Genomic DNA, 27832 nt, shown 5'->3' on the forward strand with positions numbered 1-27832 from the left:
TCATCAAGCATTTCAGTATTTTCTTTTAATTAATAATTCTGCACTTACATCTTTTGAGCCGTGTAAAATTCCTGCTAATAAACATCCCTGCATAAAAAACCACAAAGCTTCAACTATGAAGAGTGAAAAATCAGACACACAAATTAGACTGAGTGGTTCCTAAAATTACTAAACCAAATGTTTAATTCCATGTTCTGAATTAGTATCCTGCAAAGAATTCGTGCCTGCAACTACCACCTGCAAAAGAAAAAGCAATTCTCCATAGCATCAGTTTTGCCTTCTATTTGCTCATAAAGAGGTTAACATCTTCTGCAGTACCTGGGCTTCAAGATGATCCAAGAGGATGGTTCCAACTACATTACTTTTGCTTTTATAGCTATTTTAGTTAAAAACTAAGTGCAGGGTAGAGAGCTGCTGCGGGTCAGCTAGCACAAACTATATCTTCAAGTCACCATAACCTGCTTGCTTGTCATTGTTTATTACCTTCAGCTGGCAAAAGCCGACCCTAAAATTACTTTGCTCATGACCTAATCTTCCACACAGTAAGAACAAAAAGCTCTTAAACTTGGCAAACATGCAGGGGTGGACAGCTATTCAAGATAGCCTTAGGCAGTCCTTTAACAGCTACCATATGTATCAGGTGCCCTGGGCAAGAACATCATTAAAGCAGCTCAGAGGCAATGTACTCCTGAATGGGTGTTCAAGCCAGGAAAAACAGGGCTTAGGGCAACTTCATCTAGCAAAGGGTGCTCCTGCCCACAGCAGGAACTTGGATCTAGTGAATCTTTAAAGGTTTCTTCCAACCTAAACCATTTGATGATTTTATGAAAAGAACTGTTGTACCTGTCTGCCCTAGAGCTTCCAGCACTGAGAACCAGCACAACTTCTGCATCTCTCCTTCCATCCAACAACCTGAAGTGAACAGCTACCAAAAGGATAAGCAGTCATCCAGACAAAAACCTACTAGTCATCCTCACACCGTTGTCAGACGCTGTGTGGGCAGATGATGCATTGCTTGTGGTGGCATTTGACAGGGAAAATGCTACAGGGACTAGCACTATCACAGTGAGTTTACTCTGGAGGGGCAAGTGGACTCTATGCTCAGAATTATGATGGGAAGTTTTACTCTTGAAAACTCAGGCACACTTGAGCTGTTGTTATTTTCTCACAGAAAATATTGCTTCAGACATCTCTCCAGCATGCACAATAAATCTTTGTACCCCTCAGACATTTCGAAATATACTTTATGAACTAGAACATTAAAAAAACCTCTCAACTTTCTGAATTTTAAGTCCTGCCTATACTTTATCAAGTTATCTTCCTGTTGAAAACAGGAAATATCTTGACAGGCAACTAGCAAATATTCAAAGACCCTGCATGAGAAACTGAAATACTTGAATAGAATATTTGAGTTTCTTCTATAAAACAAACTGATAGAAAATGTCAATCATTATTTACCCAAGAGAGGATGGCAAAACTCAAAAGGTGACTTATGCAGTGATGACACTAAAGTATGACACCTGATTTAACTAATGCTGCTTGGTCAGACAGTCATGGGGCAGCACATGAGCCTAGGAGGGACAGAAACACAATGAAAGGATTGGAAGATGCCTACCCTGCAAAGCAGCGCTGCTCACCACAAGCATGGAATTAAATGCTGATTGTATAGACACAAACTTCCCAGGAGTATCTAAATACCATGGTATTGGAAATTACTCATAGATAAACTGTAGCAGATAAAATGAGGTTCTGATCAGCTTTGAGTGAAACCAAACTTTTCGATCTGACTTTTCAATCACTTTGTTCTTCTCTCGTTTTTTTCTTCTCATTTTTTTAATATCTGCATACTTGAACATTCTTCCACCTGTTTAAGTGTTTTTGGTTTCAGATTAGTATTCCAGTCCTGCCCCTATACTGACCTCAAAAATTCACACTAACTTGATCTAACATGAGATACAATCTCACTGCAGGGATAGATGCACCACTTTGTAATGAGGTTTTAGCTGACCTGAATAACATCCAAAGAAAGTACGTTTTCCTCTAAGTTGTCCTCTAGTCTAACATAAGATGTTTTGAGAGGAAGCCTGATAGATTTATGAATCAGGCTGTGTGATGCAGTTGTAAATGATAGCAGTGATGAGACTTGATGACTTGGAAGCTGTCTTCTGACCTTTTGGCAGTATGTATACTTGATTGTATTTACTTATTTATTTATTTTGACGTTCCTATTCTGGTAACCCAGCTCATCCTAACCTACTTTTCCTTGACAAAATATAGCAAAGCCTAACGGTACTCTGTAATTGCCTACCCTAACACAGACTTTATCTCCCCTCTTCCTGTGAGGAACTATTCTTTATCCCTGCAATATGAAGTATCAGCGTTGCAGAGCAAAACATGGCAAGCCTCATGTTCTTCTGGGTGAAACAAGAAGCGTGAAGCACTCTTAGTGAGACAGACTCATGCTTGTGCTATTTTCAGTAAGCTCTCCAGATTTCAGAGTAAACAAGATTTCCCCAGACAACACAGATTAAGTACCTGATGCCAACTTGTTCATCTGAGATGCTGGAAGAATCAAAAAAGCAGCAGAAAGGACCACACAACCTATACAGAAAACTCCTCAGCCATTTGAGAAGGTCAGTTTGCCAGATGCTAATTGAATTGTGTCACATCATGGCTACAGAGAGATGTGTGCTACAGAAATAGCATTATCACAGGCTATTCTCATGCTGCTTGCTGTTGCCCCTCTGCCAAAGGTTCCAGAGCAGATATTTTGGCAAGAACTACTCCAAAGGAGCTCCTGCTGATCTACCAGGGAAATAACAAGAAGATTCTTATAAGCAGAGGCTGTGGGAAGATGATTCTGTATCTGTTTGTGCTGAACACCAACTGACTCTATGGTGCTGCAGGCAAAAGGGATTACATGAGCGCTCCCTGACTCAACCTGTGCAAAAGGGCTTTGCCCTCATAACCTGTTAACTCTACCTGAAGCAGGCAGGTGAGTTCTGGGGTGATTCAGCTACTGGCTTAATGGGCAAGCAAATGCAGGTAGGGACAGTCACTTCTGCACCAAGTGGTGGCTGGGTGTCCATCAGCAGGCTGTGACAGTCTATGACCAGCTGGTGCCTGCTGAGATGCCTGTGCTGGCAGCCTGGGCATTCAAATTCTTGCCTGCAGAGTGGCAAAGGGTTGGATTGAGCAGCCAGGAGTGGCACTACCCACAGACTGCACAGCTGCACATTCAAGACCTTTCTGTCCACCACAGACAAACTTCTTAGTAGAAAAAGAACTTAAAATCCCTGCAGGGAAGTTCACCTCTCAAGACCGGTGTTTGGTTTGTTACTGAACTCTCCTCTCCATGTGGCTTTTTCATGACACATGAAGTAAACCAATGGAAACTCAGCATCAGTAAGACAATTACTGCCACAAAGGATGTAAGTGCCTTCTTGTTCCCAGCTGGGAACAAGTTAATTTTCTTCTTAGCATCTGGTACAGTGCTGTATTTTGGATTTAGCATGAGAACAGTGTTGATAACATGATGGTGCTTTTACATGTTGCTGAGCAGTGCTTACACTAAATCATGGACTTTTCAGCTTCTCATGCAGCCCTGCCAGCAAGGAGAGTGGGGGTGCACAAGAAGGTGTGAGGGGGCAAAGCCAGGAGAGCTGACCCCAGCTGACCAAAGGGGTATTTCAGACCATATGACATCATGCTCAGCTCATAAAGCTGCAGGGAATTGGCCAGGGGGTGGTGGCTGCTCCTCAGGGTCTGGCTGGGCATCAGTCAGCAGGTGCTGAACAACTGCATCATGTATCACTTGTTTTGTACATTTTTTCATCATTATTACTATACCCCCTTCCTTTTCTGCTCTACTTGTTTTTCTGCTCAAAGCATGAGTTTTGTACTTTTTTTCTGATTCTCTCACGCATCCCACTGTGGGGGAGGTGAGCGTGATGTTCAGCTGCCTGCCAGATGAAATCACAACAACTACACGCCCTCCTCTCCACCCCCAGCACAAATCTGGGTCTGCTAAGGCACCAGTATTGCAGGAAGACAAGTGCCTGGTACAGGTGTCACCACCCAAACAGAATATCCAGCAGCTGCATTCCACAGTTCTTCCTATAACCTAGGCAGAAAGCAATCTCCAAATTTATACTACTTTTTTTCTTAAACATGAATGCAGCGCTGTTAAGCAGTTCATCACTTTCTTCATTTACTTCATATCGTGCCAATAATGAACCCTAGATTATAAGAAACAGCTTTGAACTCTAAGAAATCTCAGCTGGTTTAAGAAAAAAACCCCATCTATAAATTATCCATCACCTCCTTCCATTTAGAGACCCAAGAAAAGACATTGAAAGCCAGGTTTCTTTTAGAGTGTTTCAGCTGAGAACACGTAACACCCTCATAAGCCTGTACTTGGTACTCTATACATGTATCAAGTACTGAATAAACATGGGTAAGGGCACTGAGGATGCTGCAAAATTATATACAGAGGAAATCAGGAAAAGATAGGTAATGAATAATCACTATTAAAATTAATGTATTCATAATTCTAATGAGGATAACACATAAATTGCAAATAAACACGACCTTCTGCAAGATGATCCCACTGATTCTCTTTGTATGGTACTTTCTCAGCCACAGCACTGCATGTGTGAGGAAAGGCTTAAGGAGGACTCTGGCACTGTGCTTTGCTCCTCCTGGTGATATTTCCATAAACTGTCCTAGTTCAGGGTGAGTCAGAAATATGACTGGACTCCCAGTGCAGTAGATTTGCTCACATGCCTGTGAGCCTTTTCAGAAGCCAAGAACACGCTCACATACCATAATGCCAGTTTCTAGCTTCCCACAGAGTGCTGTATTTACTGCACATCAAAGGCCCATTTTGGCTAATGCATACAAGAGAGAAACTCAAGTGTCACAATCAATTTAATCCAGCATTCATCCAGGCTGCTGCCTTTGCCCTCACCCCTATCTGCCTGTTTCTGCCACTCAGGATTTGTTTTGTGGGCTCAACCAGGGGACTAGTTGGTTTGTAAACTAACCTGGGAAAGAAATCCTCTGTGAAAAGCTGAACTGTCAGTCGAATCAATTCCCACACCCAGTTTGTTGTGAGCCTGTGGGCAGGAAAGTGCGAACTGTGTACGGGGGAAAGTGGAAATGCTCATTTCAGCACAAAGAAGAGTTTTGCTGGATTAAGTCAGTCACAGAGCTGGAGCTTTATTTATAGAGCAGGAGAATATAGAGTCCAACAGGAAACTGGGTTCATTTGCAGTAGGTGTTCTGTCTTTCATCCAAAAAGCTGAGTCTATGCTTGAGACAATTCTGTTGCAGGTAAATAGAGAGCAGCAAGAATCTGATATGCTAGTAAGTCAGGGCATACCAGAGAATCTGTGCACTGGTTTTCCTTCTTACAGCATCAGTGCACATGTTCCTGAGTGTGCACCATGATCTCCTCCTTCTGCCAGTGAAAACAACTGAAGAGGTTTCTGTTGTTTTAATTCAAACTTGCGCTGATGGGAAGGGGGCAGGGGCTGGGGGTGGGTCAGGGGAGAAAAGCTTACAGGTGGTGCTTCATGAGTTTGGGGTGGTCTTTTTGTTGTGTTTGTTTGCTTGTTTTCAATAATTTTATTCTTGGTGAGTGCCATTTTTTCCTTTTCTCTGAAAACACTGAGGTCCATACACTCCTTGTCATAAACATACACCACCAATCCACAAGTGTTCTGCTATTTCTGGAAATTTTCTTCTCTATTCTACAGGTGAAATCTATTGTTCAATAAAGAACTTTGATATATTGCTAATGAGATTTTTTTTAAACTTTCCTTCATTGAAATCACAGAACAATTTCTGTTGTTAAAATTAGAAGTAGATGAAAAATGGCTAGCACTCAATATTCATCACAGGCAGTCCTGTCCCATTAGCCACTAGCATTTTTTCAAACACAATTTACCATCCAAGTGTTTCAATCTTAGACTGAAATGCTTTAAAGAAGAGTTATAGGCAAACTTCTGTATTGCAACCTACAATTGCTTTACATGTTTCAAACAACTTCCTACCATATCTCTTCACAAAATAAATAACCTCTACTTTGCTCTAAAAACAATACTTATCCTGGTTGTATGCTTATTACTACCTATAGTAATAAAGTTATATTGCTGAAAGAGATATTTTAAAAAGATGGGTACATGGATTGTTAGTAAAAGAAAAGCTGTTTCTCTCAAAACATCTTTAAATAGTGTCTCGACTCTATTGAGCTCTATTTAGTGCTCTACAAGCCAAAATAATATTCAAATAACTAAAAAAAAAGATTTAAGAAAATAACTGTTAAACACAATCTAACAAAGATGCTCCACTATCTTTCAGTGGGGAATGAGCATTATTTAGTATTTCTTACTTCTGCAAAGTACTAATGCACATGACAACTAGAAGCATTATGGAAATCAAAATCAGATAGTACCTACCTACATGATCACACATACCAGGACACATAATACTCAGTCTCAGTTAAAAAAAGGGTGCATTATTTAAAGGTAGTTTTAAAATGCATGCATGAGTTGAATATGTGTCACACTCATCATATACACACAGGACAATTTAGACAAACCACACTATTTTATGAACTTAATTCATGATTGAGTCTAAGCTCTGAAAAGCAGGCCATGGGTTTTCCTTTCATCTGAGAAGAGCAAGTCATTTTCTGCATAAAGATTTTTTTTTCCATCTTAGTTGCATGCAACTTTTATCTAATGACTCATTACCATCAATGCAGCTCTAATCAAATGTAGACAACTAAGACTACATTTGATGCTTCCCTAAGCTGTAGATTAGGGAAGCATCAATTTACTGTAGTGCAGCTCAGGGAGATCAGAAACTCTTGGATGTGTAATGTTCCAGCAATCTCATCCTACACTGGACCACTCAATTGCTCCCAGTGTTCCTCACAACTCATTTAACATACTGGCAAATACTGGCATGACTGACAAGTCTTTCATATTATGGGCTCTCAGGCCACTGTTAAAGGCTGGATAAGAAATTTACCCTAAGCTGAAGCTAATAAGTGCTAATGCAGAGTTTGGTATTTAGGAAATCCTAATCCTCACAACAGAAAATACTAGCAATAACATTCAGTATTTTTCAGTGATACATTTTGTGAGCCCATTTGTAGATATTTCATTCTGTCTTGTCTGTGTTGTTTATACATATCTAAATTTCTTCTCTGTCAGGGAAATCCTCCCAGCCACAGCCACTCTGCTCTCTGCTTGAGAATAGGTGGGCAGGCTCTGAAATAGTGCCTGTCTGTTCCCTCTATCACCAGCAACGGAGGCTTCAGATCCCTTTGCTGCCAAAGGATTCCAAACTTTTCTGTAATCAGCTTTCAATGCACACATGAAAACAAATAGCTCATAAACATTTTATTACCAATATATCCTCCTCACTCCCAGTCATTAATATAGCTTCAGTGATAGACAATCTACCTACAACCACAGTCAAATGTGAATCCAGACCCAGTTTTCCCCCCCATTGTTGAAATCCAGATTCAAGGGAAGCTGGTAAATAACAACATGAAGCTGTATGGTTTACCCCAGCCAAAATACTGATCTAAATAGGCTTGATGAAGAAAACAAGAACAAAGAATTGATGAAAATAATGGGGGTTTGCAAAACAAATCCTGTTTTGCAAATGGGAAACAGCTTCCCCCAAATGGTGGTCCAAGCTCAGTGCCCTTCCTTCATGGCCAAAATCTCTTCTTCCCAAAACATCTTGACAGCCAGTTGGAGCAAGGCTGAGCTTAGAACAGGCAATTTTTCTCTGGCATCCCAGCAGCATAGTCAGCCTTATCCTACTTTCCAAATACTTTTGGCTATAGGAGATTAGGCTCCCAAACAAGCACAATACCAAGCTGCAATTCAGGGTTTCAGGTTTGAGCTTTGCCTAACACACAGCCAGGTGCATTTAATCAAAAGGCTAAGATCTACTTAAGGATTTCCAATGACCAAGCAAGGCAGAGTCTTGGACTAATGCCATTTTATCTAAATATCTATTTCGCATTTAAGATTTAAAATATTAAAAATTAGGTTCCCGATTATAGTTCATAAAACCATATGTTTCTCTTTCTAGTAAAATCTCTCAGCTATATATCTTTGTCCTGCACTGACCAGCTCATAAAGCATTCCTTGATGTCCCTTTCAGAAGGTTCCTTGTTTCCACACAAATACCTATGTGACACTTAAAATCTGCCACAAATAAGGTTATGTTTATCAAGATAATATCTGAACTCTGAAGGATTTTCCCATAGCTAAAATGAATCACTTGGAAAGTGCTCTCTTTGAAGTTACTAACTCCACACAGAAGATTCATTCTTGAAGTGTTTTTAGTTGCAAGAAACTCAGTACAAACACTAGCTCAGTAAAAATCCCTGTATCACTCAGCCTTTTGGAGCTGTGCCATTGTGTCAATGTTAAAGTTCAACAAGGCCAAGTTCTAAGTCCTGCATGTGGGTTGGGGCAGATACTGGACTGAGAGCAGCCCTGGGGAGAAGGACTTGGGGTGTTTGTGGATGGGAAGCTCAAAAAGACCTGACAATGTGCACTTGCATCCCAGAAAGCCAGTTGTATCCTGGGCTGTATCAAAAGCAGAGTGGACAACAGAGCGAGGGAGGGGGTTCAGCCCCTCTACTCTTATCTTGTGAGAACCCACCAGGAGTGCTGTGTTCCAGCTCTGAGGCCCCCAATTTAAGGACATGGACCTGCTGGAATGAGTCCAGATGAGGCCATGAGGATGATGAGAGGCTGGAGCACCTCTCCTATGAAGACAGGCTGAAGGAGCTGGGGTTGTTCAGCCTGGAGAAGAGAAGGCTCCAGGGAGACCTTACAACAGTACCTAAAGGAGACCTGCAAAAAGGCAGGACTTTTCACAAGGACATGTAGTGATAGAAAAAAGGAGAAATGGCTTCAACTGAAAGAGGATGGATTTTGATAAGAATATTAGGAAGAAATTCTTTACTGTGAGGGTGATGAGGGACTGGAACAGGTTGCCCAGAGAAGTTGTGGATGCCCTGTCCCTGAAAATGTCCAAGGCCAAACTGGATTATGCTCTGAGCAACCAGGTCTAATAGAAGATGTCCCTGTCCACAGAACATGATCTTCTATGTCCCCTCTGACCCAAACTATTCTATGAATTCATCTATTTATTCATCTGTGTATTTTTACAGCAGCAAGCAACATCATTTGCAGTCAGGATGCAAAAAGCAGCTCCCAAATATGGATTACAGTTTTTAATAAATGGATTCTTTAGCACTGACTAAGATTACTGTCTCATGTTTATTTGATGCTTCATTCTCTTCAGAAATTAGATACTGATGAGAATCTGGATCACAAAGGTATTTGAATCTCTGTGCAAGATGAGGGTGAATGAAGAGAATGAAGACATATAAACACTTCTGAATATAAGTACAGTTAGCATCTAATGCATTTTTTAGAGAGTGTAAACAGCATCACATTTCCATTATTTTAATATGGCCAAAGTGAAGGGTAACAGTGGCGTGATATGATGCTGTCATATAACCATGGTGATATGAGATAAAGACAGGAGCTATTTTTTACATTTCCAGTATTACTATCCTAACAGGCTACAAGAATAAATTTAAAGGCAGAGTGTGGGGTGTCAAAACAAGCCTTTAGTTTTCTATATATGAAGCCAGCATGCAAAAACTAACTTACAGGTACAGCGTTCAGATGCCACATATTTTACTGGGATGTCTCTCCCATAGGAGCTAGGGCTCAAAATGATTACTGAATGTTGGCCACAGAAAGCTTCTGGAACGTGACAGTACCAGCGATGAACCAGATGATGTAATCAACACCACAAACCTCACAGGGATTTGTGATGCTCAGACAAATATTGTCTCAAATCAGCTCTCAGTGAAACAGGAGGTTTGGAAGGGAGAACCTATTTTAAGCTGATATTTGCAATGAAGGTGTGCTTTTGTTTTACAGATAAATGAGACCAACAGCTCCTGGAGACAGCAGCAGCCCTGCTGCTCCTTCTCTGGTACTGTCTGACTCTGCAGTACATTTATTCAGGGAGTTGAATCAACAAACCTTCTACAAAAAGCTGCAATCAGTTTTTCTACCATCTTAGCTTCTGGTGAAAGCACATGGCCAAGGAATCAGGTAGGAAGGTAGAGCAGAGAGCTCATCCCTTGCAGGAGTGACCACCCATTAGACTGACTAATCTGTAATAGAGAAAACGCGTGCTAAAGTTCCTGTCCACAGTAAAGCTCCCCAACAGACAGAGCTGAGTGGAGGGGAATTTGAGATTGAGAACAGTTATATTTGCAATCATGTGGGTTCACATCTTGTAAGGATGATGATATGGCACAGAGCCATCTTTATAATAAAGTCACACATAAATCAACTTCTGTTCATGGTCAGTAACATAACTTTCAGGCAGAAATATTTTTTGTTACAGGTGAAAGAAAACTAATTAGAAGAAAGACAAAGGCAGAAAGCAACTTGTTGTCAAAGCATAGAATGGTCCAAATTATTACCTCAGCTGAAGCTCTGTGAAACTGTGCCCCATGAAAGAGGTGTTTACTGCACTAGCAGTGTATACAAGGGAAAGGCCCTTGAACAGGCACGAGGAAAGAAGTGAAGAAAAGGGAAAAGCTTTTCTTCTGCTGAATAACAAGATGCAGTTCAGGAAAAGTCTTCCAAGCTAACATTTACTTCTTTTAGAAGCTAATTCCTAACTTCAGTCTCCTGGTACCACAAATGTGCTAAATGATATTCTGAAAAGCATCTTCCCTCATTAAGCACCTGTGTGCTTAACCACACAAGCTGTGGAATGTGTCTTACCATACAAGTGTCCAGATCCTCCAAACGTTCTATCTCTGTCAACTCCTCCACTGTGATCATGGAGCGTTTAGTGGGCTTTTCTTCAGCTAACTCAATCTCCAGTGATTCTTGCTGTGGAAGCGGTTTGCCACGTCTGGTCAAATGGTCAGCCTGGAGATAAAGACAGGAACACGCCAGTCAAACTTAAAAAAGACAAAGAGAACCCAACCAGTAAGTTTACAGAATTTCAGTGATCAAAAATCCTGGAAGACCAAGCACAAAAGCAAAGCTCAGTTATGTTGGTTAGTCCTCACACTGGGTTTGTCTTATAAAGAAAATAAAAGCGGGGAAGGGAAGTTTTTCTTGAACCATTTTTTTAAATTAACAAAGACATGTACAATATCAGCCAATCATAATTATTCAATGACCAAAATGTTATAATCTGCTATTCACAAAAACCCCACAGTTTTAAATACCTCAGGTCTGTTTCACTGAAGAAATAGATGGGGAAAAGCTGTAACAACAGTAAAGTTTGTTTTTAGACCTGCATAGCAAAAACTGCTACTAGGACCACAGAGAATGTTATAGAAACCACCCTGGGTTGTATTTGGAATGGGGTGGGCTCATGATGTCATGAAAATGATGAAATATTTTCTAGTTCTTTTGATAACTGAAGAGAATATTTTGATAACTGAAAAGAATATAAAAATATAAAACATGTGCTAAAAGCAAATATTTGAAGATCAGTTGTCCCAAATCAGTTGGTCACAGAAGTCTTCAAAGAGGCACCTAGGGAGAACTGTAGTCCACTGCTTCACATCAGCACAATGCAGCACAACCAGTGGATTGCTGTTTTGTTAACCATCAAAAAAGGTCAACAGATGACCTGAGTTAATTGTAGCCCATTTAGTCTGGTGTCTACTTAGGAAAAGCAACTGGAGAGCTGCAATGATTTTATCTTCAAGCACACTAAAATAGCTGCAATAATAATTAATGCTAATCATCATCTCATTAGGCAAACTGAGGTCTTGTCAAACAAGGTTAATTTTTCAAAGTTGCCTCAAACACTACCATGCCAATGCAACAAACACAGACATTTGTGGGTGGTTGAATTAGTAGAACATGACACTCCAGTTTAAGGAGCTGGCTGAGAACTGCATCAGTGCATTTAATCTTTGCTGCACGAAGAACTAGCTGCCAGCTCTCAGATTGCAGCTGTCAGTTGAAGATTAACAGTGTCAAATTAGACAGGAGTTTCCCTAGCAATGTTTTTGAGATCTGTACTCCTCAAGGTTTTCATCAGTGCTATACCATCTCAAAGAACCTAGAGGTAACAGAAACACAGCAGAGTTAAATGGCCAAAGGGACATGTTAGTCATGTAGGCCAAAATGGATCACAAAGCAAATCAACCCAACCCAAAATGTACAGTCATTCCTTAGAAACCAAGAGCACTGGCAATTAGCCAATTCCACAATCCTGAAAAACAACAAGCATCCAGAAGCCTTTAGTGGGAGGGAGGTCCAGCAAACCTGGTCCTAAAATTAAGTTGCCACTGAAACTCTGACAGAAGGAAGGAATTCTTATATTCTTGGCCATGTAAATACAAGGAATAAGGAATATCAGGAGACAAACAACTTCATTCCTGTGGACTCTGTTGGTTAAAACACTTAAATAGTCTGTATGGTTCTGGAAACCACAGTTTTAAAAGTGACTTCTTAAACAGCTGGAAAAATTGCAGAGGATTTTCAGTGAAGTGACTCAAAGGCTGGAGAAAATGATGTACTGTGCAGGAACCTGGGCATGTCCAGGTTATGCAATACCGCTGGGCAGACACAGCCCAGTCACTGCTCATTCCAGCTGAGCTGCCTCCAGGACAAACTGGAGCTCCTTCATGTGCTCTCTCCCACAGCAGGCTGCTGCTGCTGCATAGCTCCAGATACCAGAAGTTGTACCTTTACACAATGCTGCTCTGTATTACAAAGATGCATGCTCAAGTAACTAAGTCTTTTAAAAGTCCATTAAAAAAGGGGGGTGGGCAGAAAGAGTGATTTGTTTATTTGTTTTATGTGTGTGAGGACTTTCACAGAGAGGAAATAAAGAGAATATATAGTTCCCTTATCTTGGTGAGAAAAGCATCTGAGAAAAAATCATAACTGCAAGTTGAAGCCAGAGAAATTTCAATTAGAACTGAAGAGCAACTTTAATCAGAACAACCACCCACTAAGTTATTTAAAAAAAAAAAGAGTACTGGATTGTCGTTAAAGCCTCATTGCATTAGAAGCAAAAAAGATCTTCTGTGGATACACAGTAGTTTATTTCTTCTACTCTTGATGAGGCAAGTACCTCTATAATAAATATTTGTGCCTTCCAACAGCTCAGGACCTTCAAGTAGGAGTGCTTCCTACTTTCCGACTCATTTCTCTTCAAACTTGATACCTCCATTTCTGAGTTAACCTCAAAACATATTCATTCAGGGAACAAGGTCCCAGCAGTACCTGAAGAATCCTAAAGAATGAAATCTTACCTCTCATTTCATGAGCAACCAAGCCTTGTACTCTCACCTTTATAAATACTAGGACTGGTCTTAACTAACAACTCAATACTGCATTCTGATGGCATTTTTAGTTTGAGATCTGACAACAGCTCAAAAGATAATAGGACAAGTATGTAACACAGTCTCTTCCAAGGTTACATCTTTCTTACAGCAAGAGCCCCAAAATTATACTTCAAAAGATGTCAAGATGTCAACGAAAATAAGACAAATTTCAAAATAGAGCTGTCAAAGAGAAACTGAACAAGTTATAAATATAAATGCATTGTTGAGATCTGATATATTAGATATCAACCAAGAAAAAACTCACCAGTTTGTGGTGGCAATGGGAAAGTGCATCCAGGATTTCATCTACAACTCGGTCAGACAGGAAAGAAGCCACTGTCAGCTTTACTTCACTGTGTGAGGATTAAAAATGAGAGAACTTCTTAATTCACACAGGAGATTTTCATCTTTATTACACATTCAACAGTGTGACGATTATCCACTGTGTTGTCATTTTATTTGAAGTAAAACATTAGAGGGTGTCAGGATACATGACTGCAGGTTTCAGAAATAAACTCATGAATCACACAATAAACACAGGAGCCTCTGTACCATATTTAACCTGCTTCTCACAGTTTTCCATGAAATGAAATGAAAACATCTGGGTAAGAGAGATGAATAAAAATAAGAAGTGAAACTCAGAGAGGAATACTCCACCACTAAAATCAGACAAACACGTATCCAAGATGAATGGGATTAGGACAGTGCTGCCTATAGAACACTACTCCACTGAACAACTACAATCCATTCATTTCCTCAATTCTTTTTTGTGATCAGCTGGTAAGGACAAGTGTACAATGCCGTTTCTTCAGCCAATGCCATCACAACTTTGCTTCCTCTTTTGCTCTAGGTAACCATTTTCTGTTTCAAGTACTTCATGTCAGCCATTTTTCCACTGCACAGACATATGTGGAACACCACCACACCTCCACAGTGAGCTTAGGTTACCCTAGTAACTCCCCCTCAAGGAAATATGTACCTTGAATTGCTCCCTTGGGGTCCCATCTTTGGTGACAGCACCAAATGCTCTGGCTGTGGAGGGCAGCTGATGTGGAGCCAACAAGCATGACTGCTGCAGCCCAAAGCTCCACCTCTGCTGCCTCTGCTTTCAACAACAACTCTTTCAACTGGCATTTGCCAGCAAGTGACATGATTTTGGTTTATGGTTTTTATGTGTGGACTGAGCTGTATTGGATTAACAAAGCTATTTCTGTCTGGAGCTAGCATTACTGCTGCAGAGAACCTGGAGAAAAAGGTAAGGAATTCATTGGAAAGGCAATGCAATTCATAGGGAGGAAGAATGGCCAAGCCACAGTGGGAAGAGAATAGGAGTGAAGGAATCTCCCTCAGCTACCAAAATTAATTTCAAATAATATAAGGCAGGAAAGATCACAGTGTGGCACCCTCACCTCACTGACATTTCCAGCTTCTACAAGAAGAGACAGTATTATTGCCCTGGGGCCAAGATTTATTTGATAGCACTGAAGTGAAGAAAACTTACTCCCTGAACCATTTTAAACACTCCGAAGGTATAACAAAAGTCTTTAACACCTTTTCCTGCCTATTTTGCTGTACTCTGCAAAACTGTTTCCTTCCTCCTCAAAGATATTAGCATCTCAATGCAAAATGTCACGCTTTTCAAGCATCAGGCAGAAAGGAACTGAAAAGGTTTAAGTACAGGTTAACAACATTATACTGTGTAAATATACTGTCTGGTATATATTCAGTATGGAAAAAAGCAATAAAAGGTCAGGTAAAAGCCTCTTTTTTTTTTTTTTTACAGGACAAACTAAGAGTTATTTAGGGTAGTGGTTTCTGCTCCAGGTTTGTGGTTTGAATATCCAAGTTTCCATTTTTTAAGTACGTCTGTCTGCTGTGCACAGCTCCCACACAAAGTCTTAAAGTGATTGCTCCAGCTATAGGACATGACCAAACATAACAACAGAGAAAGCACTGCCACTCAAAGCAAATAGTGTAATTTCCTTCTATTTCATCAATCCAGTGTTAAGTGAGAAAATAACTTTTTTTAAAAAAAGTATTAGTCATGAAAATGTTATTTGCATACCACAAATAAAATCTTTCTCTAAATAAGAGAGCACATGCATTCATGATCTTAGTTAACATCCCTAGAGATTCCAAATATATGAATCTGAGTTCCCAGACCTGTAGGACAATTTCCTGCTCTTTGAATGCCACAATATGCTTCCTTGTGAGTCACAAAAGCATTCCAAAATTCTTCTACTACACAAACACACATACACACAACCCAAAATCCAAATTTCAATTTTCTTAGATTAGCCTCCTCAAGTACCTAATTTTATTGAGGATATCAATTCCAGATTGCTCCAAGAGGACATTTTTTACAAAAGTGCGTGGGATGGAAATCTTCTCGGTGCTGGCCTCAATGAGGTCCTCACGGATGCGAGCCTTCTTCATTACATTTGGGCAAAGGTTTTCTGCTGCATCCACCATAGACTCAAGGAGTGTCTGCAGCACAGTAAGCAAAAAATAACATTAGACACTGGCATTCACTTCAGCTGGGAGGTGACAGCATTATTCTGTCGAATATGACACTTTTAGACTTGTATTTTTTACAATTCTTCTTCTGCTTCCCAATCTATTTTGCATCCAGCTGCAATATAAGACATTTTACAAAATATAGCTTTGAGAATCAAAACACTTGTTCTGAAAATGACCCGCGACTGCACTTGTTTGCCTTTTCAAATATGAAACATTTACATCTCTGTGTGTTGAACTGTCAGAACAAATTAGCTTCCCTTGTGCACCCACCACTGCAGTGGATGCTCTGCTGCAGCTGCCTTCCCACTAAACTGTGCCCTGAATCACCAATTTTCATCAGTGCTCCAGACCTGCCAATTTGTAAGAAGCATCAGTAAATGAGGAAGAGAGATCCTGAGAACTCAGCAGGCTGTAGATGGCTGGAATATACCAGCTGAATATTAAGAAGTAGACACAAGCACGATCTGCAGTTGCCATGCAAACCTTTATATGGCTCTCATATACATTTATACATGTAAATCTACAGCAAACCTTAGATATAGCCAACAATTTTTATTCACACAGAATCACAGAATGGGTGAAAGCTTGGGAGGGACCACTGAAGGTCACCTAGTCCAACCTCCCTGCGCTAGGTTTCCCTAGAGCACATGGCACAGAATAGTGTGCAGAGAGTTTTCGAGTATCTCCAGTGAGGGAGACTCCACACCCTCCTTCAGGCAACCTGTTGCAATGCACAGGAAAAATCCAAAGGAGGGTGGGGAAAAAAAAAGGAACAGGCCAGAGCCCAGTTTACTGAAATGGGCCAACTTGTCTCTGATAAGAGTGAGGGTTGAGAAGCAAAATAATAAAATAAAAGAAACAACATTTCCATGGAATGGTAAGCCTAAATCTTACCTAGGCACTTGTAAACTGTACAAAAATAAGAACTGCACTCCTTGAAAATGCTATTGATTTCCTTTTTCTTCTCAATCCCATACCACAGGTGAGTGACTGCAAATTCAACTCCATTGTATCAGAGCTTTTTTTTCTTTGCACAGCCCTACCATAACTAGTAATTTCCTTATGCAGACAATGAGCAAGAAAAAAACACCATTGCTGCATAAAAATCTCAGTGATTCAAAGCAGCATCTTTCAGTCTGTAGCTTTTACAGACCGGAAAAAAAACAACAAAGCAACACGAAGCAGCCACAGTGTACAGGAAAATCCAATCTTTGCAACATTTGATTTAGGGACAACTGCCATTATAGCGAATAATATATCTTCTTGCTGGGTTCTCAAGATGCCCTTTAAGAACTCTTCCCATATGACCTCCTTCAGTCCTCAAGCAGATTCTGGGGCAGCATGACTAATGAAAAGACTTTCAAGCCTCTGTGGCCATATCCCCATGGGGGATGAACAACTTGAATGTTAGAGAACACTGTGCCAAGTAAACTACTAATCAGAGTTCCTGACACATCCATTTTTTTCCATAGCATCTATTCATTGGTACAATTGTGTAGTTTATTGTGAAAAAAATCATCCAAGAGTTACTGATGAATCACAATGATAAAAGTGATAGACTTGCTATGCTGAATTACAATTGCAGTCTAAGCAGGGTCTTTCAAAATAGATCATGTGAAAAAATGCTCTGAGAAGGCATCACCGGGAAGTAGCAGGAAAAACTAGACCTTTCCTGAAACTTCCAAAATCAATTTTCACTCAAAAAAACTGAGAGAATGTGCAATTTAAGTCAAACAGAGTTTGGATCTTATCTTTAATTGTGCAGCTCAACATAATTTCTCTACTGGTGGATTTTAGCTGTTGATGTCACATGACCATTATCTATAGAAGGTATCTACAGAAACCTTTCCTCGCCTCCTAATTCCATACCCAAACCTTTTACTGATGGAAAGCCATAGCTATCAATATTGACTGTGAAAGTGCACGCATTTCAGTCACAGGGCTGCAAGTACCAGTCACCAGGTGAAAGAAAAGAACAAAGTACTACACACAGTTAAAGAATTTTAACATTCAGGAGAAAGATACGGTGAGGAAAAGGACTGAAGAATGATGATATCAAAATAAAAACTGGAACAGATGATGGAGTCAACAAACCCTTTGCTCCAGGACAAAATTTAGGAAGAATATTTTGAGCACTTCTGTCATTACAAAGCAATCGTGTTTGTATAGGTTCCACTTGTCTTGCTTATTTTCCCTTGGGCTTTTGCTGACTGAATAATGCATCTCCAGGTTCTGTGTGTCCACAGTGACACCAGCAGGAGAAGAAAAAGGCAAGGGTCTTGCTATAATTTTTCTTCTGGTCAACTCAACTGATTCCAATATATTGTTTTTCCTTATTCTAACTCCTTTCTTCATCTGTCTTCCTTTCCTTTAGTTAAAAAAAAAAGGAAAAGAACCTCTTATTTACTTAAAATATGTTCATTGCCTTTAACCAATTTCCAAACTTCATTTTAGAATCACAGTCCAGTTGCTATGGAAACTAAAAATCAAAACTCATCTTACAGCACACAGGATTGTTTTTCCCCCAACAATTACAAAAAGAATTGTCCTTATGTGAGCTCCCTTATCTATCTTTACAAATAATAAACTGCTTATGATGTTTTGAATTGACCTAAACAACTGGGGGGAAAAAGTAATTCTAATCCATGTTCAACAGTTTTTCCTCCATACATAGAACTTAAAAGAAAATCCTTCCACCTTAACTGAAAATTAATAAAATGAGTGTTGGAGTATACAAAGAGCATTATGGCTTTATAGTTTTTTGTAAACCACTTAAATGTGAATGTCACACAGATCAAAAGTAAATGTAAAAGTTAGAATGGCTGAGCTAAAGTGCCTTTTGTTGTAAATGCGTAAAAGTGTAAATGGAAAACACATTAATTCAGGAACATTCCAAATGCTGAAGAGGCTTTTTTTTCACCCCCCCATAAGACTCTCCAAGATGAACTTACTTAAGTGCATAAGCCCAGCGCAAAGGGCTGACCTGACTACTCTTGTCCCATTAATACCCCAGAGGTTCCGCTGGGAAGAATCTTATGGATAAACCATGTCTGCAGAAATCTTCACCATATTTCATGTAACGGGGAAAGGGAGAAACATACTAAAAATAGAGCTCCATTTTCCTCCTCATTAACTTTTTAATTTCAAAAAAGTAATTAGTAATATGGCATTATTATTGTTCTTCATTATATTCCCACTGACTGAAGCATTTTCATGTTTCAATTGAAAGATCAAAGAATCTGAAGATGAAGGTTGTAAAGTTTTTAAATACTGCAGAACACAGACAAAGCAGCTTAGTCACAAACAGAAGTTGATCTGAGCTGCCCCAGAGCCATATTTTTAAATTCATCAGCTTCCATACAGATCCCTACTGTTGTTAAAATTTCTCCACCTTGTCTTCTTCCTGGACTGATACCTTTGCACATGCTGTATGGATGGCTCTTTGCTTGTTACACAGGAAGAGAAAACATAACTGAAGGTGCAAGCTTCTGAGCAGGAGCTGGCTGAGCACACAGGTGAGAATACTGACAGATCAATGACATCTATTTCAAGCTGAGGTTTGGCAGGCAACTTGTGAGAAGATTTCCTGTAAAAACTGGTACTGCCTGTACCAGTTTTTTGGGCACTCTCAATACCTACAAATTAACAACAGAGTGGAAATCCTGCATCAGGTTCAAAGTGACCACTGAGAAAAAAACCTGCCATGGAGCCTATAAAAAAGCAGCTTTCACTCTACTAGGACTCCTTAACTACTGAGCACTTTCCTGCAGGGCACGAGGCTTCTTAGGGTGCTTGAGAAATGCCTTTATAAAAGGCTGAAGGAGCAATCAATCAGTCTTCCCCTTCTAGCAGATGAGAAAAGATGATAATAATCAGTATATGCTCCTTCCACCCACTGAAAACACTAAAGCAACTTTTTACTTTATTCCAACTGGGAAAAATCCAAATTACATGGCCCAAAGTTATAAGAAACTAATAATGGAAAGATAACTAGCTTACATACAAATATACTGAGAAGAAAAATGAAGCATGGCACATTTGCATTTAGCAACAGAAAACCTCAGACTTAGTTATTTCTGCATGTGAGAGATGGTAACACATCTATCCACAGACCTTAAGTTGCTCGTCCACTACCCTTGTGACTTCTCCAGCCATGGATTCAAGTGTCTCTTGGATTGGATTGGAGAGTGAACCATTTGCTCCTGCCCAAGAAGCTCCACCGAGGTGATACAGATTTGGTAAGAGCTGTAAGACATGAAGAGTACCTTCAGAAAACAGGCTGATCACTGTCTTCAAACCAGGACAAAAAGCAGGAAATTTCTTTGACTGAAACAAAGTCTTCATAAATTAGAATTATCTTATCACTTTAAATACTAACTATAGTTGGTGATCTGAAGAAAATACTCTTTTGTGACACATATTATTATTTTCACTGCCCAAAAAGAGAAAAGCTGCAAGCACACACAGAACTGCTCTCAGCACTGCCAGCATGCTGGGAAAGGCTTACTGTTTTGGAGTTCTTAGCATCCCGCATCAGTCGTTCTGCACATTTGACATCCTCCTGTACAGCGTCCACACCACAGTTTCTTAAAGAGTTGAGATGATCTTGCACTTTTACACATATTCTGTCAATCATCTACTTGAACAAAAGGAATACAAAAGATAAAACATCAGAACGTTGGTCAAACACAACCTTAATCCAGTCCAGGTAGAAAATCAATAGTAGCATGATGAGATTTGCAGTGACAATATAACAACCTGGAAAGGCATGATAAGACCTTGGCAGTACGTCAATACTATTGAAGGAAAGAACTACATCTCATGAAGACACCCCTAAGCATTGCAAAATAAATAAAACTTTACCATCAGGAAAAATAAATGCTATGGAATATTTCCCCCACAGAAACCTCCAGGATAACTGCAAATAATCAACAAGTTATCCTACTTAAGCGTTACTCTGGTTTGGATCAAATTTAATGCTGAAAACATTTTTGATATACCTAAGACTATAGTCTAAAGGTCTCTGAATTGTTAAGAAGTTCAGACAGTAAAAGAAATCTCTGTTCATTCAACAAATACTAACAGCGATTTCTCCAGTGTAAGCAAAACGCAAATGCGCAGGCTTCTGCAGTATTCTTTTTAAATGTAAATATTCCTAGTTGCAAGGGAATTAAAACTATCAAAGCAGAAGTTTCCATCAGACATTTCACAGTGGGATAAATTGAACTTAATCTGTACCCGCAAGACAGTTCATTCAACATGCTGCAAATGCAGGGCAGGTGGTATATCTGTATCTTACAAGACAAACCACTAAGAATGCCTGACACATAGTCAGCTTTGATTAAGATATATGAGGCGGGGAGATATAATAGTTAAAAGTCTTTATCAGCCCACTTAGCATACATCAGAATCGGCTATTTGACATTTTGAGGCAACATCTGAGTGCACGCACCATCATATAAAGGCTACAGTTCCAGCTTCTTATATCATTAGCAATGAGAACTGAAATAATTTCACAGCATGCTCCTTTTCAGATCCACATGAATCTTTCTCTTCAAAGGGTTTTGGGTGGGTATTTTTTTTAAGTACAAAAAGCTAATTAATTATTAGACAGTAGAAAGTCTCATTGGGACATCTGGACAGAAAAAAAAATACACTCTGGGAATAATAATGCAATTCTATCATACTAGAGAGTCTTTTTCAGCTCTCTTTTAAAACTGTTTTTAAAATCCATCCCTACTGTACACAATTTAGTACAGAAATTAGTAACTTTATTTCAAAATAACAATAAATTACATTTCCTGAAACTTGATGTGTATGTGGTGTTGGAGAAAAGCACAACTAAAACCAACAAGATATAAAAATCTGAACTTATTTCATGTAGAGATTATTTACTGGGGGGAGAAAGTGACATTGGAACAGAAAAATTACTAGAATAGAACAATTGGTCTTGCAGTTTTTAGTGCCAGTATATCTCCATATACCATTTTCTCTCTCAAGAGGTTAGAGTACAACTTCAGGTTCCAGTAACAAAACACTATCCATTAAATTTGAATAACACAGGTAGAGCACAAGCAAACCAAACTGTTCCTGGTTTCAACAGTAGTTTACTTGGTAATACCTTGAGTCTTTCTCCACATGGTACTGCTGTATAGAAGACCTTCATCTCACACATGCTTTGCTTCCAAATACATTGTCATTGATAATTAATATCTCTTGGGAAACAGTATAACCCATGAGGCGCATCTTAAAAGTACTCAGAATGAAAGAGAACTTCCTCCCCAAGCACATTTTAGGAATTGAGATGTCCATTAAATAAGAAATTCTTACCTGCTGAGTGGTGCTAGTGACAATGCCTTGCTGCAGCCGATATGCTTGCTCCTGCAGGTACTTCCTGGTCTCATGGTTACGAAGCAAGTAGTTTTCTATCTAAAAAAAAAAAAAAAGGCAGAAAAAAAGTCAGATTAGGAGACTGATTTGTGTCTTCATATTGTAATTTGTTTTCAGTTTTGTGTATTCAGTTTTTCAATTCTGCTGTGTCAGAATTAGGGACTAACAAGAAAAGCTGCCTAATTATTTGTTTATCATCTGCAAACTTTATTTTGTGTGCCTAAGTGCTTAATAACCACATCGGCAAATACAAATTCACTCACAAACTAGTGAAACATGGTTAAACATTGTGGTTTTGCCAATATTTTGTGAAAGACTATTCTATTTTGAACAATTTAGCAAGTTATGCTGACAAAGGATTAGATCCTGGTTTGAGAAATATTTAAAGGGACTCTTAACTGTTAGGTGTTGTAGAGCTCATGATGACTCAAGATATTTGATTCATTTATTTTAGATGTCTTTGTCCTGCTGCAAAGACACAAATTTGAATAGCAGTATGTCTGAAGAGAAAATAAACTATCTAAAAGTGCCTAGCTGATAGTGCAGCTTCAGTTCACCTGTTGGTTAAACAGTGAATTAAAGCTAAGCAGTACAGAAGTGCTTTTTAGAGACAAGTGATACCTGCTGACAGGCCACCACAGTTGTCACCAGTAGTACACACCCACCATCAGTTAGCTTCATGGCACACAGAATAACCCCCTAACCCTGCTTTATCAAACTTGGCGAAGCCAAAAACACCTATTAACAAACTGTTCAAGGTTCATCAAAAGTGATGGACCTGGTCTGAAAAAGAGAGGGGAGGAAAGGATGAGTGGAGTAGCCAGCAGGTTGTGAGGCTGAGATCAGTGGGGACAGTTGCCTCTAAGGTGGCAGCAGTAGCAAGAACTGCAATATCTGACCATGGCCCAGAGCAAATCCCTGGGTTTATCCAGTTTGCCCACCCCAAGCCAAGTGTGCTGCAGAGACACCAGAGCTCGGGAGGGTGGCTGCTGTGTCCATCAGTCAGTCAGTGCGGTTGTCCCAGCACCAGGCTCAGCCCATGTAGGGAGGCTTGCATTCCTCACCTGCAGGGAATCACCTGTGTTGTGTCCACAGCACCACTCCTGACACTGATACCTTTTCTAGGAGGTAACTTCCTCATGTTGTGTGAGGAAAGCCTGAACCACACATTAAAATAAACTCCGAGTCTAACAGTATTAGCAACTTTGATATGAATAAAAGGAAATGCTCTTTGTACACAGTGCCTAATTAACACACAGAATTTAAATCCCCATGGCCAGAAGCTTCCCAGTATTTTTTTCAGAAATGCACCTACCAGTCTAGATGTGAACCAGGCCAATTATATTAAATGAGATGTAAGAAATATGTCCATCCCCCATGAATCAGATTTTTAAAAGCAGAATTGAGAGAATTTTCATGCATCAAAGAAAAAGATACTAACTACCAACACTTCTCCCTCTGATACTCAAATTACAGAAAGCAAGGATCATACACATTTGCTTTTTAATCACAGTTATCTGTAAGAACTACTTATAACGCTTTTATGACCTTACCCTGGCTGAAGGAAACTGCTCATTAAAGAGATGTGAAATGTGTGCCTCCTGATTGAGCAGGAGGCTTGTTTGGAGCTTGCAAGATTTACCATATTAAAACTCAGCTGGGAATTTTATAACTCAGGCAAGTGAAACACTACAGATACTGTCAACACCTTTTCATCCAAAAGAACATGCTGGTGCAGTTGCCTACTTAGGGCAACACAGTGTGTGAATTTTATATGTACAATATAAAATACAGGCAGTAAATGTTTTCATCCTCCCTCAAACTGAAGAGCACCCTTTGTGTTGTACAGACCTGACTGCACTTTTTATGCCAATATAAAAAGCATGCACCAGTAATTCTAAACATTTGGTAATACCCACAGGCACATATGTAACAAACATGCAGTTTCTAACTCTCTCTTTCATAGTCAGGCACACAGTAATACCAGGTCTAGTTTGCATTATTTTAGTTATGATATTCTGACACTACACCACTGCACTCCATCAGTCTTCACTCCCAGCATTCTGCGGAATAAAAAGCTCTTGCAGCACTTGATTACCACGTATATGTCTCTGCAAACCAAACAATCCTTGAATGCAGTATAGAATTCTTATGAAGTCTCAGAAACTTAAAATGACTATATTTTTGCTGGTTTGATTTCTGTTCATTGGTGGCATATGCAATACCTTTTGCAGCGCCTCTTCTGTTTTCTCAGGATTTGTTTTGAGTGCTTGGGAGGCATCATTCATCGGTATAGGCATGAATCTCAATGTATAATTCCTAAAGAAAAAAAAAATTGATGGTGAACGTTAATCTAATTACTGTATCTCTTTATAATCACTGTACTTTTTTAATGAAAAATAACCTAGAAGGGAGAAATAAAGTGCATGCAGCTTGTCCATGGAAGGCACTAAGAATATATTTTTCACATTTTTAAGCAGAATAGCTGGAAGTATACATGCTCTTTTTTGCTGCTAATTCTTCTTTACTACTAGACAGAGGGGTAGATTTTGAAAAACAGTTACATGGTTGATGCCCAGTGGCTGCTGATTAAAAGCAAAGCTGCCCTCTGTACCTCTGTGCACAAGGCTAGATTATTTTTGTGTATCTAAACAGTATAGGGAGAATCCGTGCCTGCTGGAAACAGTATCAGATCTAAGACTAAATGGAAATATTCAGTAATAGACAGATAGCAACTAAGAGACTGAGTTTTAGAAATGTACTATTTAATAACTTCTCATGTTTACAACAATTTGAAGACACTTGCTGCATTTTTAATAAAAAGCTGACAAAACAAGCATAGCATCTCCACATTGCTTTATGCAAACAATTGCTCCCTGCATTTTCCTTATTTGCTTGCAAAATATTTCTGCACCTTTGTCCATCTGCTGCAATAAGAAATTAAAGACAGGAGTTTGGGCCTGAGTCAAAATTACATTTAAACTCTGAGAGCATAAACTGACTACCATAACACAGTTATACTTAAAATGCCACCTAAAGTGGTATGTCCAGACAACTTCAGACTTGAATAAATGGGGGAAAAAAATCCAGCAGGAAGTTTTTAAAACCTGGAAAGGAAATTATTCTTTCTATTTTCAATTAATCCTTTATTTCCTGCAAACATTTCTTTCTCCTCCTTTTGCAAACATCCCACTAACCGTCTGCTCCTATTCCACCCAGAGCTACACAAATATGTTTGGAACCCTCTATTCTTGAGTGCTTTGAAGTTGGCAATTTCAATTGAGTCACCACCACTGATGACAGCAGACCATGCTACTCCCAACAGCAGACACCTTAAATAGTGCGAAACTCCAAGCTTCTTTCCCTTCTCCTCCCACCAGGTGCTTGGACACGTGCAACACCATTCTCGCAAGGGCAGTGTCCTCCTGAACTGCAAACACACCAACTCCTCATTGATACCAGCCAACATTTTAAATTATAACGGAAGGCTTTTATGTTTCTTCCCCAATGCAAATGGTGATGTATAGCTGTCAGTGGCAGGCAACGTCCCTGTCCTTCCACAGTGTCCAATTGTCTACTGCATCAGTCAGAAAATTAACTCTTCTTTCTAGCTGTCTTGTCCTTCAAAAGAACATTGCAAACTATACAGACCCTGCTATGTGTCCTCATGTAATACTAACCAGTGTCCACCACCATGGGGAGAATTTTTAAATGTCAAAGATGCTGAGCTCAAAGACAGATAATTACAGAACTTGCTGACTGCCTGACAGGTGGGGTATTTATTTAGTTAAAAAAAAAGAAGGTAGATTTCTAAGGATCTCTGCAGCTCTTTGACATTTAATACATCCCATTCATTGAAATCTGTAATTGCCAGCTCTCATGCTAGCACCTATATGCTAAATTCAATTTAGTCAAAGGCTTGGTGCACCCTTCCCTCACACATATGGACACACAGAGCTGGAGGAGAGCAAATGGAAGGTAAGGAGATTTCCATGGACACACAATCACAGAGGCAAAACTTTAGAAGACCACTGCCCTAAGGGAAGAAGGAAATCCTCTGTACTTGGGTTACTTTCAGACACACAGTATTATTTTCATCTAAGAATTCACCAGCCCTTAGGGAAAAATAGCAAGAATTTAAAGCTCACTTTTCAACTTTATCATTATGCTTTGTTTCTCTGTTTCCTTGAAGTCTAAAATATTCCCCCATTCTTCTTTTTATTAACACTCCACTTGTCTCTTGTAAAGGAGTACATTTTGCTGCAAACTCAATAATCCAGTAATTTCCTAAGACATCGATATACTCAGCAAAATACCTATATTTAAAGGATGTTAAATTTCAGAGAGGTGCTCAAAGACTGTAGAGGATGTCCCAAAAGAGGTACCCAAAACCTCTTCTTCTAGATACAACATGTGTGACAACAGTCCTACATTTCATCACGTTATTTCTCCTGTAGTAACTTCTGATCCACACGCTACATATGCTCTGTGCTGCAGCGGAGATTTCACTTACAGGAATAAGATTATCTGTTTTTCAGGTCAGGGTGTGTGAATTTCACATCACTGCTAATGGAAGAATTCATAGCCCTCTAACAGACTCCAGCATTTCTCCTCAGATATTAGAACTTCAGCTATTTCTTCAGTCAGTCCATATAGAAAAAAAATCTTTCAAAAATTAACATGAGACAATGCTGCAGAGTCCTGTGACAGAGGGGGCTCTAGGCTGCAAATCACATGTTTATCTTCAGATTAAAATTACAGAGATACGAGACCCTGCTTAATGGCCAAGCTGAATAGGATGCCCACTGTTCTCAAATGCCCTCCTGAACTGACACCTACAAGGGACTCTGCAGAAAATCTTCTCAGGACTTCACATGGTCTGGGACGCCCCTGGGGCAACATCTGCCACCAGCCATGCTCCTGGAATTCCCTTGCAGGAATAACATTTTCAAACAACAACAAGCAGAAGAAGAAAAGTTGGAGATTAGGAAAGAAAAAACCTTCCAATTACTTCAGCCTGTTTTAAAGTCTGCTACAAATCACCTCAGCCTCCTGCCCATGCAACTAAAGTCTACCTTTCTTCTTGTTTTGAGGTTTGGTAGATGAATATTTTTCAAAAAATCAGAATAACGTGTAGAACACATGTCCTCAAACATCTTCAGTATATTTCATTCAATTTTGAGCAATGGTTCTTTTCTACAGAATATTGATGGCTTCAGGTATTTTTAGGAAACATATGGTGAAGAATATTCTCAAAATGTCTTCAAGATGGATTGTTTACAGCCTAATTGTTTTCAGCCAGTACTGACAGTTCCTCTCTTCATGTTTAAACCTTTGTTGCTTGTGGCTTAGTGTGTGATGTTATCAATGTTTTTGACAATTTAAAAATCTTTAAGGCAACATAAAATGACCTCAGCTTCCAAGTTAAATAAATGAGATGTCACCCAGAAAAAGTACAATGCCACATAATTAACTGTGGCATTCCGGGGG

The 27832-nt window shown here is 39.5% G+C and overlaps 1 protein-coding gene across 1 annotated transcript in view; it reads right to left on the bottom strand.

The window, feature by feature from the left end:
* CARMIL1 (capping protein regulator and myosin 1 linker 1) overlaps nt 1-27832 on the bottom strand; it is a 187348-nt gene that overhangs the window by 30200 nt on the left and 129316 nt on the right. Inside the window, exons 24-30 of the mRNA XM_031055647.1 lie at nt 24568-24661; nt 22283-22381; nt 20460-20588; nt 20066-20197; nt 15744-15919; nt 13698-13785; nt 10857-11006 (exon numbers count right to left, since the gene is read on the bottom strand). Coding sequence (XP_030911507.1) covers nt 10857-11006; nt 13698-13785; nt 15744-15919; nt 20066-20197; nt 20460-20588; nt 22283-22381; nt 24568-24661 — 868 coding nt within the window. The remainder of the gene's footprint in view (nt 1-10856; nt 11007-13697; nt 13786-15743; nt 15920-20065; nt 20198-20459; nt 20589-22282; nt 22382-24567; nt 24662-27832) is intronic.

The sequence above is a fragment of the Geospiza fortis genome, unplaced genomic scaffold (assembly GCF_000277835.1).
Source record: "Geospiza fortis unplaced genomic scaffold, GeoFor_1.0 scaffold206, whole genome shotgun sequence".
NCBI classification, from domain to species: Eukaryota; Metazoa; Chordata; class Aves; order Passeriformes; family Thraupidae; genus Geospiza; species Geospiza fortis.